The 12894-nt window shown below is 42.0% G+C and overlaps 1 protein-coding gene across 9 annotated transcripts in view; it reads left to right on the top strand.

Moving 5' to 3' along the window:
* The window catches only part of Rnf38 (ring finger protein 38), a 118069-nt gene extending 105574 nt beyond the window's left edge, over window positions 1-12495 (top strand). For all 9 annotated transcript variants that reach the window (XM_036178405.1, XM_036178413.1, XM_036178411.1 and 6 more), the window contains 4 exons: window positions 135-219; window positions 3522-3643; window positions 7670-7769; window positions 9801-12495. In XM_036178405.1, the coding sequence (XP_036034298.1) occupies window positions 135-219; window positions 3522-3643; window positions 7670-7769; window positions 9801-9863 (370 nt within the window). In that variant the 3' untranslated portion in view covers window positions 9864-12495. The remainder of the gene's footprint in view (window positions 1-134; window positions 220-3521; window positions 3644-7669; window positions 7770-9800) is intronic.
* Window positions 12496-12894: the final 399 nt, after the last annotated feature.

Genomic DNA, 12894 nt, shown 5'->3' with positions numbered 1-12894 from the left:
GTAGAGTCGATGCCTTTAAAGAGTTGCCACTAGTAAACACTGACCATTCTTCATTCCTGTCCTTTGACCTTTGTCCTCTGTTGTTTATTTTTGTTAATATAATAACATTAACACGTCCTTGGCTTTAATTATAGATCAATGCTTCCAGTACCACCTGCAGTGGGCCCAACTTTCAGCTTTGAATTGGATGTGGAAGATGGAGAAGTAGAAAATTATGAGGTTAGTAGATGAAGTGTGAATTAATTTAGGGAGTATTGTGTGTAATTGTCCTATACTTTCACATAAACATTTATTAGGTTAACTGCATTTTAAGATACAAATAAGTCATAGAATTTTTCAGCATCCCTAGGATATGTGGACTTTCCCACGTACCTATTACAGTAAGTAGACTCACTGCGTTCAACTTAAATTCCAGGGAAGGATTGTAAATGATGAGACATGCTGGTTTAATTAGGCGTTCTGGAGTGACTTGTGGAGGCGAAGCTGTTTGAGCCAAATCTTAGAAAGGGTGTTATGTTGTCTTTGCATAAGGTTGAGGGAGGGGAGTGTTCGACACCGGTGTGTGACTAAAGGGAAAGGGGGGAGGCCATGGGTGACACAGGCCGGGGCCGCAGCACTCAGGAGCGGGAAGCAGAAGTAGAGCAGGGTTGCGGCTAGTCCAGGCCACAGAACAAGACCACGTGTCTTAAGAAAGGCAGAAAATGGAGATTTGAAGCATGATATTGGGATTGTGAGTCAGGAGGATCTTGAGTTCAAGATCAGCCTGAGCTATACAGCAGGACACTTGTCTTTGTAAAAACGGCAACCTAATTATAGGTGAAAGCAGACAAGTTATGAGCCATTGAAAATCCAGGAAGAATGAGATACTAGTGTATAATCAATAAACATAATAGTTAAAACATCCTAGGATACATTGAGCATTTTAAATATAAATTTATGTTAAATACTTATAAAAACTCAATTCATTGGTCTTTTTTATCCTTCCTTTTCTTTATAGCCTATCCAGTACAATTTGGTGTGAGGAAGTTACTCATAATAAGAAAATTTCTTTGAATAATGATGAAATCAGTATCATTTTGCCAGCCTTGATGAGTTAATAGCACCACAGGTTCTTGAGTACCTAGTGATTTAGCTGTTGGACACAGTTGTCCTGATGCTCAGAGAGGAGAGTCCGATCTTTCAGAGTACAGAAAGTGTAGTGGGCAGGAAGTGTGCTGAACCAAATAGGTCAAAAGTGGAAGGTCATTAGAGTCACACTGGGAATGTCTGTATTTGTGTTTTTTTATTTTGAGACAGGTTCCCCACGTTGACTTTTAACTTGTTATATACAACTTGCTATTATTCCTGTCTCTATCTTTAAGTGCTACTACTAATGGTTCCACCATACCTGGTTTGATGTTGTGCTGGGGCTGGAATCCATGGTCTTGTGCATGCTAAGCAAGCACTCCACCAACTGAGCTACATTCATAGCCACACATTGGGAATTTCTACAGGTCTTTGACCTGGTTTCTTCAACAAATACAAGGATTAAAAGAGACTTGAGGGGCTGGAGAGATGTCTCACCATTTAAGTACTTAGTGTTTTATCAAAGGAGCAGAGAAGGGGGCTCATAAACACCGGTAACTCCAGCTCCAAGGGATCCAACAGCTCACTCCTAACCTCTACTGGCAAACATAATACACGTGTGTGTGTGTGTGTGTGTGTGTGTGTGTGTGTGTGTGTGTGTGTATGTATATATATATATATATATATATATATTATAAAATAAATACATTCTTAAAAGATTTGATATATCAAACCATGGTAGCATTGGATTCCAATTTGAATAAAATAACTTGTTTTGAAAATAATCAGTAATATTTGGTTATTAATTGGATATTTGGTGTAAAATTTTTTGACATGTTACTGTTACTGTGATTTTTGTTTAATTTTTTTTATGAGCATAGATGTTTTGCCTGCATGTATGTTTGTGCACCATGTATGCACCTGATGCCCTTGGAGGCCAGGGGAGGGTGTCAGATAGTTGTGAGTCCCATGTGGGTGCTGGGAATTGAGCCAAGATCCTCTGGAGGAGCAGCCAGTGCTCTTAACTGCCGAACCATTGTCTTATTTAGGGTTTCGATGAAGAGACTCCATGACCATGGTAACTCTTTTATAAAGAAAAACATTTAATGGGGTGGCTTGCAGTTTCAGAGGTTTAATCCATTATCATTATGGTGGGACATGGCAGCGTGCAGGCAGACATGGTGCTGGGGGAGGAGCTGAGAGTACTACGTCTTGATCAGCAGGCAACAGGAAACAAACTGAGTTCTACACTGGGTGGAGCTTGAGCATAGGAGACCTCAAAGACCGCCCCCACAGTGACAGACTTCCCCCAACAAGTCCACACCTCCTAATAGTGCTTCTGGGGGCCAATTACATTCAAAGTACCACAGTCATCTTTGCATCCCTGTGGTATTCTTTTAAAGTCTTATTTTTTAATAAATATGTAGTAGATGGAATCCACCTCCCTGAAGCTCATTTTGCATGTGTTATAGTAATTCATACAATACAGTCACATCCTAAACTAACATCTTTAAAACTAGTGTGTGTGTGTGTGTGTGTGTGTGTGTGTGTGTGTGTGTGTGCGCGCGCCTGCCTGCCTGTGTCTGTCTGGGTGTGCACCTTTGCCATAGCGGAGGTAATTTGTGGGAGTTGGTTTTCCTGTCTGGAGATTAATTAAGCTAAGGTTGTCAGGATTAGTGGCAAGTGCTCCTACCTGTTGATCCAAAGACACTTTGATTAGAGCAGCTGGCCATGTTGCATATTCATCTCTACTGTATTGGAAATAGATCTGTCTTTGATAAAGCATCCTGTAAATTCTTGTGCAATTGGTTATCATGGTGGCTGTGCTCTTCCTTTCCTGAAAAACACGACTTAAAACAGATACAGAAGAGATGGACATGACTGTTGTTGTGAGCATAGAAGGACTTACTGAAAATAAATGTGAAACATCTGAACAAGTCAGGCTGTAGCCTCAGAGAAATGACTTGAAAGGAGTCAAGGTTGCTACCCTAGGAACCCCACTCATGTCTAGCCTAGGTGTAAGTTCTGGGCATGTTGGCTCACACCAGCAATCCCAGCACTTGAGAGGCCAAAGCCAGGAGGATTGCCATGAGCTTGCAGCTAGCCTGAGTTGCAGGACAGCCTAGGCTACAAAGTAACCTCTTATTTTTTTGTTTTAAACTAAATTAAAAAAATTTAAAAGTTACTCCAGTGGATGGCCAAAGAGATGGCTCAGTGGGTAAAAGCTCTTGCCAATAATCGTTGATGACCTGAGTTCAATCCCTGGGACCCACCTGGTGCAAAGAGAATTGATTCCTCGCGCCTCCACCACACACATTGTCCTCTGACCTCTCCATGTGCTCCATGGTACTGTGTGTGCGTGCATGTGCACATACATGAGAAATTAAACTATCATGATATTATTCCAGTAGAAAATGTAAAACAAGATGACAGTCTGTCTCCTTCCCTTCTTTCAGGCCCTGCTAAACCTGGCGGAGCGGCTGGGAGAGGCGAAGCCACGGGGCCTGACTAAAGCAGACATTGAACAGCTTCCTTCCTACAGGTTCAACCCCAACAACCACCAGTCGGAGCAGACTCTGTAAGTGTGTTTCTGTGATGCTCCTGCTCACGGGTTTCTCTTACTGTTAGGAAGTCAACGTTTTGAGTGTCAGGTAATTGATAAAGGTCAGTTGCCTGTTCTGGGTCTATGCTGGCCAGTAAAGTAGTTCTTAGTCGTATGGACTCTGCTGTTAGGGAATGAGCTGAAGTTCACAGTGTTCACCTGTTTTAGCATAGTTGTAAAGTTGATCAGCCATCTCCACAGACCATTCATTGCTCTGCAGGATGGTTTCCCCTCACTCCCTAGGAGATACTCCCCATGTCTTCTCTTTCTTCGTGCCTTATCTCCGCTGTCTCTAGATACCACATAACTGGGCTCCTATAATACAGTGGTTTTCAACCCTTTAATACAGCTCCTCAAGTTGTGGTAACCCCCAACTGTAAAATTATTTTGTTGCTACTTCATAACTGTAATTTTGCTACTGTTAGGAATTGTAATGTAAATATCTAGTATGCAGGATATCTGATATACAACCCTTGTGAAAGTATTGTTTGATCCCATACACCCCCACCCCACCCCACTTCCCCCAAGGGGTCACAACCCATAGGTTGAAAAACAGTACTATAATATTGTAGTCTTCAGTTTGCCCAGAAAGTGAACATAGCATAACTTTTTCCAGGTCCGTGTATAGCAGTTTGTATTAAGCATTCATCTTTATGGCTCAGATTATCCCATGGTGTAGACAGGCTTATCCTTTCTTGAGTTGGTGGACATTTAGGTTGTTTCCACTGTTTGACTCTTAGGAATAATGCTACTTGGAACGTTTGGGTAAGCATTTTTCTATGGGTTTATGTTTTCATTTCTCTTGGGTGGAAGTGAGTTGCTAAGTTAAGCTCATAGCCTTAGGTTTGACACAGTTTTCCCACAGTTTTTCCTGAGAGCAGCGCACAGAGATTTCAGTTCCCACGTTTTCAGCACATTCTCTTGTCTCTGGGTTGTCCTGCCGGGTTTAAAATGTCAACCTACTGAGGTGTGACTTGCCTTTCACCGGAGGATGCCAACTTGAAACATCTTTTCTCGTGTTCATTGGTCTGCAGCGTGTGTGTGTGTGTGTGTGTGTGTGTGTGTGTGTGTGTGTGCGTGTGTGTGTGTGCGTGAGTGTGTGAGTGTGTGTGTGCGCGTGTGCACGTGTGTGCGTGTGTGCGTGCGTGTGTGTGCGTGTGTGTGTGAGTGTGTGTGAGTGTGTGCGTGTGTGAGTGTGTGTGTGCGTGTGTGTGCGTGTGTGTGTGCGTGCGTGTGTGTGTGCGCGTGTGTGTGCGTGTGTGCGTGCGTGCGTGCGTGCGTGTGTGTGTGTGTGTGTGTGTGTGTGTGTGGTTTCTTTGAGAAATGCCTTTCCAACCACTGTTGATTTCAAATTGGGTTGTCTTTTTTTTTTTGTTAGCAAACTGAAGAAGTTTCTTATATATTAAAGATAAAAATTCCTTGTCAGATAAAAGATGTTCAGTAATGTCTCCCACTCTGTGGGCTTAGGAGATGGTTTAGTCATAAAGTGCTTGTTGAACAAGTGTAAGGACCTGAGTTCCATTCCCAGCACCCATGTACAATGGCCAAATGTGGCAGTGGGCACTTACAATCTCAGTGCTGGGAAGGCAGAGGTGGTCAGATCCCTGGGGATTGCCAGCCTAGCCTGTTTGGCAAGTACAAGACTCTGTCTTTAGTTACCAGTACAAATAGGCCATCCCTGACAGCATGCATACAGGTAACATTATATAGACTGAGCAGGTTGTATTTAGGAATATATATACATGCAATAACAATTAGTGAAAAAAAGAGGCCATGAATTTGAAAGAGCAAGGAATGCTATATGGGAGGTCTTGGAGAAAGAAAAGGGAAGAGAGAAATGTTACAGTGATAACCTTAAAAAACAAACCAGTGCTTGCCTGAGGACCTGAGTTCCAGCGCTTAGGACCCACTTTTAATTGGGGTCAGGGGGCCATGGCCATGCCTCCCATAATCCCAGCAAGGGAAGGAGAGACAGGAGACTTCCTGGAGCTTGCTGACAGCCAGCCCAGTAAGATGGCTCTAGAGGTAAAGGTGTGTTGCAGGCCAGCAATCTGAGTGCCGTGGCAGGAATATATGTAAAGGTGGTTAAAGAAGGAAGTGAGTCGGGAAAGGTGGAGAGTGATTGAGGAGGAACCTGATGTGGATCTTGAGCTTCCACATTTGTGTGTGTGCACACACACATATGGACATTCCCTCCTGTATGCAGACATACACACATGCATATAGACATTTCCTCCTGTACACACACACACACACACACACACACACACACACACACACACACACATGCATACAGACATTCCTTCCTGTATGCGCGCGCACACACACACACACACACACACACACACACACACACACATGCATATAGACATTTCCTCCTGTGTGCACACACACATGCATATAGACATTCCCTCCCCAGATTTCTTCCGTTTTGTAGGTTGTCTTAGTTGATTTTGGTTTTGTGGTGCTAGGAACCAAAACAAGAACATATCACTCTGCATCTAAACTATATCCTTTTTGCAGTTTCTTGATGGCATCCTTTAAAAAACAAATTCATTAAATTTTTGGTGAGTTTGTTTTATTTTGTGATGTTGAGGATCAAACCTAGGGCCTTAACACATGGCAGTCAAGCACTCTAATACTTTGGTGTATCCCCAACTAATTTTAATTTTATTTTAGTTCCATTTTATTGTTTGCTTTTCTGTTGAAGCTGATATTTTTCCTCGTGTCAAAAAAACTTTACTTCTAGATCACAAAAAATTACTGTTTTTTTTCCCCCCTTAATCTAGAATTTTGATCCATTGTTTTTTAGGTAAATTATTTTTATGTATGTATATGTTTGTTGTGTATATGCAGGTACACATGCATGTGTGTGCACATAGTGGTCAGAAGTTGTTATCAAGTGTCTTTTCAACCATTCTCCACTTAATTCTTTAAGGCAGGGCCTCTCACTGATTCACTCAACCTTGTTGACTCCTTAGCCAGCTTGTCCCAGTGATCCTAGCTTTTTATGTGGGTCCTTTGGATCCAAACTCTGGTCTTCATACTTATGCAACAGACTGTCCACCAAGCCACCTCCCTAGCCGTAGTTAATTTTTTGTACTGTGTAAGTTTTAGGGTTCTACCTTGGCTCTTTTTCATGTGAATATCCTCCTATGTAGCCCTGGCTGTCCTGAAACGCACTAGACCAGGCTGGCCTCAAACGCTCAGGATCCTCCTACCTCTGTCTTAGGTACTGAGGTGACAGGTGCGAAGTACCATACTTAACTTTACTCCAGTACTTCTAAAAATAATACAGTATCAATTGTATAGTGGCTTCAGTTCTCAGAGTAACTGATGGAAATCAGAAATACACTTTTTTGTAATTTCTGGTAGATGTTACTTACTCGCTGCCCCCCAGGCAGGGTTTCTCTGTATAATTTTGGTGCCTGTCCTGGATCTCACTCTGTAGACCAGGCTGTCCTCGAACTCACAGAGATCCGCCTGCCTCTGCTTCCTGTGTGCCACCACTGCCTGGCTGTGTTACATATTTGCATGTAGTCTGTAATACCTGCGTGTGGATGGTGCATACACTTGCGCGTTCACAGGACATTGAGTATTCTCCTCTTTATTGTTTCTCATTAAGCTCCTTTGCTGTTGCTTCTAGACAGGCCAACCAGGAGCTCTCAGATGTCCCCATCTCTGACTCTGGGTGCCAGGGTTACAAGCCCCAGCGAGGTCCAATCCATGCCACACATGCCCAGATCTTTACATGGATGCTGGGGCTTCAGACTTAGGTCTTCATGCTTACAAGTGCTGGTAACTGTTGAACCATCTCTCCAGCTCCTTAACCAGAAATGTGTTGATAATCTGTTAGAAAAGCAAAGCACTCAGCAGTATCATTTTCAGGAACAGTGGTAATTTTCTAAAAATTAAGTAATATTTTGATAACTGAGAATGGCTTTGTAATCATAATAGTCATAATAAATAGAAAACCAAAAGTGACCTTTTTGTCTTTTCCAGGTGTGTGGTATGCATGTGTGATTTTGAGTCAAGGCAGCTTCTTAGAGTCTTACCCTGTAACCACGAGTTCCATGCCAAGTGTGTCGATAAATGGCTTAAGGTAAAGTGATGACAAGCGTACAGAAAATAACTGTTTTGTGTTCTTATTGACCATAAGTTCATGTGAGTAAGTCCATGGTTGAGAGGCAGTCGGGTACAGGAGGAGATAAATGGACACATAGCTTTTAGAGGACACACCTGGAAAGTGCGTGAAAGAGTGGCTGCAAGATCGGAGATAATAGCACTGTGTGCGCTTAGCATGGGTGATCTCTAGGTCCAGTTCCACACTGTGTGAAAGAAGTAAGGAGAACTGCAGCCATCAGTGTGGTAGCAGCTGCACGAGAGTGGGGGTGGCTGTTTGTTCCTGTTGTTTGTGTGCTCGAATTTTATCCCAGGGCAGTTCAAGACCTAGGCTTGGGCTCTTTAAGATTCAGATTCTTTTTTAATCAGAGTTTGGATGTGACTCACTGGGGCTCCCCCCCCCCCCCCGAGATTTTTATGGAGAATAAGCTTTTTACTTAATTCTGACCAGTCCTTCTCTTGTACATATGGAAAAACTCTAAGATTAAGATTATCAGTGGTGTGTCAGAGTGACTGCTGAGGCTTCTTGTCCTTTTCAAGTATTTCTCTCCATAGTCTTAATTATGTGAATAAACTATAAATTAAATAGTCAACTTTGGGTTTTTGTGTAGAATGTGCTAATTAGGCAACTTACTAGTCTAATAAAGAAATCAGTTAAGGTAGAACTGGTGTGCTGGTGCATGCCTGTAATCCTAGCACTTGAGGGGAGGCTGAGTCAGGAAAGTGAAACCTGTTTAATGAAGAAGAGAAGAAATGAGCAAACTAAATCCTGAAAATGAAGAGTATGAACTTTTTAGGAAAAACAAAACAAAAACATGGCTTGTGGAAAGTCCTAATGTGTGAGCAGGGAATGGTCAGGAAACCACAAATCCATGCAACTAATAGTAGAGTGGAGAGTGTGAAGTGGGTGGTACACATAGGAGGGACTCAGAGATGTGCCTGGTTATATTGCAAAGCCATTCTGAAGCATGGATGAGTTTATACTTGATTCTGAAAGCAATGGTAAGGGTGCAGCTACAGCCATGCTTTGAAAACCTCCTTGGCCACTCACTGTTCAGAGACTGAGGTGGGAACGAGACAGGAAGGATGGTCGTTCAGGAAGGAAGCTGGAATAGGATGAGAGTGGGCCACGTCAGTGTGTAGAGACAGTCAGATGAAAAGACAGTCCTCTGAGCGCCGTCCAGCGTAATGTGGCAGTCAGTTAGTGTTTGGTGAGGAGTGGATTGCAGCAGGTAAGACAGTAAGGGATGCTTGTGTTTCTCCATCTGGGGAAATAGAGAACAAAAATGCTTTAGGAGCCAGGAAAAGGTGTAAGTGGAACCATTTGCGTATGACCTTATCTTGTTTATCCCAACTCTCAGGAGACAGAGGCAGGTGGATCTCCTTGAGTTAAGGTTGGCCTGATCTACATAATGAGTTCCAGGACAGCTAGAGCTACAAAATAGAGACCCTGCTTTAAAAAAAGAGTAGTGAAGGCTAGAGCCAGGTTCTTGGGATACACCTGTATACAGCCCTCGCATTCAAGAGGTGGAATGGGAGAATGAGAAGTTCAGTGTCAAAGTTCTGTTTCAGAACAAAGAACTAGATTATCATATGACACCCTGGGTTCAATCCCCAGCTCCATCCATGGTGTTCTCCTGAAGAAAAAAAAAGAGCAAGGTTTGGATTTTAAGTTAGTTCCTAAGTTTTCCCAGACTAGTAAGAATAAGTCATGTTTATGAGTTTAACAAAGTCAATCTTGGAGATTTGTGTAGGTTGTCTTGTTTGTTTTGGTTTTTTTGTTGTTGTTTTGTTTTAAAGCAGTCTCGTGTGGCTGAGGCTGGCTTGAAAATCTTGGTCTTCCCGCCTCCACCTATATGCATTGGGATAGCAGGCTTGCACCACCACCTGGTTTAAGATTTGCCTTTTTTCTTTAAAGGAACAGAATATAAAGACCATATGGGACTAACAGTAGCCCTGGGTACTGTACTGTATGAGACATAACTCCAGTGAGCCTCCTCTTGTTTTTCAGGGAAATCGTACTTGCCCAATTTGCCGAGCTGATGCTTCAGAGGTGCATCGGGATTCTGAGTGACCGGCTAAGAGCACAGATTTAGTTTGGGTGTTCCTCATCACGTGTACATAATGGACTATCCATTGAACTTAACCTGTGTGGCTTCCAGCCCTCCCTTTACCAAAAGGGTCAATGGACCTTTCTTTGCACTGTGTGACTTAATCAACTATAAAAGCTTACAATTAGTCTTCACAATTATGGGATTGTTATACTAACTGTGTGATTGGAACTCCAAAGATCTTTTCTTTAGCTTAATTTCGTGTGTGCACTAACATTCCCTGGTTTTTGTGTGATCATTCCGAGTGTTGCTGCAAGATTACAGTGGACGTGATCTTTTAGCATGTGCTTTTATAAAAAGTGGTAGCTCCAGATGATATAGCAATCTACCTTATATAGAGCCTTCAGAAACTGTGAGTGGAAATGAGTGCAGCGTATGACTGTTGGTGATAAGTGAATCCGTGTATGAGTGTGCAACTACATGTGTGGGGGCATGGTAGCTACTGTGTGTATGAGATCCTATATACCAGCATGTACCAAGAATGTGTGTGTAGTTTTAATTATGCTGCAATGTATAATCTGGTGTGTTATTTAAACAGCACTAGTACTGTACACTGGTTTTCCCCTTGTGTTTGCTGTTGCACACTGATTGCTAAGGGTGCATCAATTCTAAGCATTGAATACTCTGTCCCCTTCCCTCCCAATGAATGGAATGAAAAAAGCCTTCTTCCTTTGCTTCAGGCAGCTGTCCCCTTCTCTTCCTTTGTGATCCTAGGTGGGTCACTTAAGAAAAAAGTGTCAGATTCTCACTCACTCCATGACCTGTTTATTATTTTCAGTTCTGTTATAAAAGAAACTTAAGTATCCAACTTGCTATTTCCAAAAAGAAGGTGCAATATCATACATCATCATTAGCAATATTAGCATTTCAGTCAGTGATCTGAATGTTTATACTTATTGTTTTTCCTTTACATTTCCAGTAGCGTCTTAAAGAAAGGACCTGTGATTTTATTAATGTGTAGATTTGTAGTCTGTTCCAAAGATGTTTGAGTAATATATTTTCAAGAACACCACTGGTCCCATAAATCTTGCCTCCTTGACTTCTGCTGGAACAAAGTCTGTTACCTTAACTCAGCCTGGTTTCTGGTGTGTGTTCTTCGCTCAGACCTCCATGGGCAACTAAATTGTGTAAGCGAAGTATTGTTGTTGGTGTTAATCAGGTTCCCACACTACGGTCCTGAAGTTCTGTAGTTCTTCCCTCAGCAAACCTTCCCGTCAAAACCTTTGTTTCAGCATGGACCAAGTGCTGTGACAGCTCGTCCTTAGGTCCGGTTTGCTTTGATGTCTTTCTCTTTTCAGTTATGTTAGAATGAGGAAAGCTTAATGTAACAGGTGCCCAGAGTACTTGCAGTGTAAATGAAGGTTGGATTTTTGTATAAAAATAATGCTGTCAAACAGGAATTGACCTTTATTTAATCTGAAATGATACATAGCTGTGCAAAACAAAACAGACTCGTTAAACATAAATCAGATTATTTGAAGTCATTTTTCAGCACCATTGGATTCCTTTCTCCTCACAGTGTGCTCAGCCTTGCCTGCCTCTTTGTGAGTTATTGGCATCTGTTTGCAGCCACACATGCTGCAGCCTTTCAGTCACAACTGTGACACTTTGCTGCCAACCTCACTCAACTCGCAATTGGCGCTGGGCCTATTTTTTACTCTGACAGGGAGAGTGTTCAACTACTTGTTACTGCCATGTTCCTTACCCTCCCTTGAAGTCTCTAAGCTCATCACAGCCTAGAGTTCAGGAAAGCCAATTCACACAGAAGCACAATTTTGTCTTCTTCCAGACACTGTTGCCTCTATCTAGTCAGACAAATAGGATTTGACCTACTTTCTGTTTGCCTCTAGATTTGTGTTAGTGTGTCAGAAATACGTTTAAACAGTGGCAAAATGCACATGTTACTTTTAAATCATTAGGATACCCCCTCCTGTTCCTAATGAATAAAAAGGTGTGTTAAAGACCAAAATTATTGGCATATAACAGTCAGCTCCAAATCACATACAGTTTAATCTTTATTTTTTAATTTAAAGAAATCATGTTTAAAATGGCAAAAGTCCATACTATATATACACTTTTATATAGCTGCAAAAACTTTATACCTGTACAGCTCTAACCTAACACCGCTCCACTCAGTATTTGTCTTGTTGATGCACAAGTGAAGCACTTTGCTAATTTATACAGAGATACTGACTACCAAGGCCCATTGTGCTGAAGACCGGAGAGCAGCCTTTCTTTTTCTACCAATGCTCACCATAAAGGTCCTTCCGAGTAGTTCTTTTTAAAGAGGTAGTTGGCAGTTTAGGAGGCAGCAGGGTCTGGCCTGGTAGAATTCTCTTCACCAGTTATGACTGCTATCTCCTTGGGAATGTCTTCTCTTAGCACAGAGCTCTTAGGGGTGGTTCAGACTTTTGTTCACTGAATGGCTGGTGTATTTTAGGAGCACACCACGTGTGCTCTCCAAGTAGCTGTCATCTTTGGGAGATGCCTTCAGCCTCCTTCCTCCTAGAACAGTATTGGCTTTACAGTCCTAACTCAGCTGTGGGTTTGTTTTGTTTTGTTTTTGTTTTTGTAAGTTTTAGATTTGGGGTTTATGTGGGGTTTTGGGTTTTTGCTTGAATCACCATATTTTGTTTTTTTTTTTTTTTTTAAACTCCGGCCTCCACAAAACAACTCAAGGCCTCCAAGTATCAAGATACCATACTAAGATTTTTCTGTCCTGAATTTTTTTTTAGCAGAATCTGACATTGTGAAAGCATATTAGATTTTATACACTCCCTGAACTGTAATTTGCTAAAATTCTTAAAATTGGGCCTCTTGTGATAATTTCAAGTGCAATCTGCCTGCCAGCTTCTGAGAATATTTTTCACAGTATCTCTGGGCCTTCTTTAGAAGTCTGTCTCCCATAGTGCATCTGGTTACCTCATGTTGCTATTTGTTTAAGATTATGAAAGCTCACAGGGGTGTTTGTTGGAATCATTTGCTCAGTCATTT

The sequence above is a fragment of the Onychomys torridus genome, chromosome 2 (assembly GCF_903995425.1).
Source record: "Onychomys torridus chromosome 2, mOncTor1.1, whole genome shotgun sequence".
NCBI classification, from domain to species: domain Eukaryota; kingdom Metazoa; phylum Chordata; class Mammalia; order Rodentia; family Cricetidae; genus Onychomys; species Onychomys torridus.
This window is presented reverse-complemented; position numbering and strand designations above follow the sequence as displayed.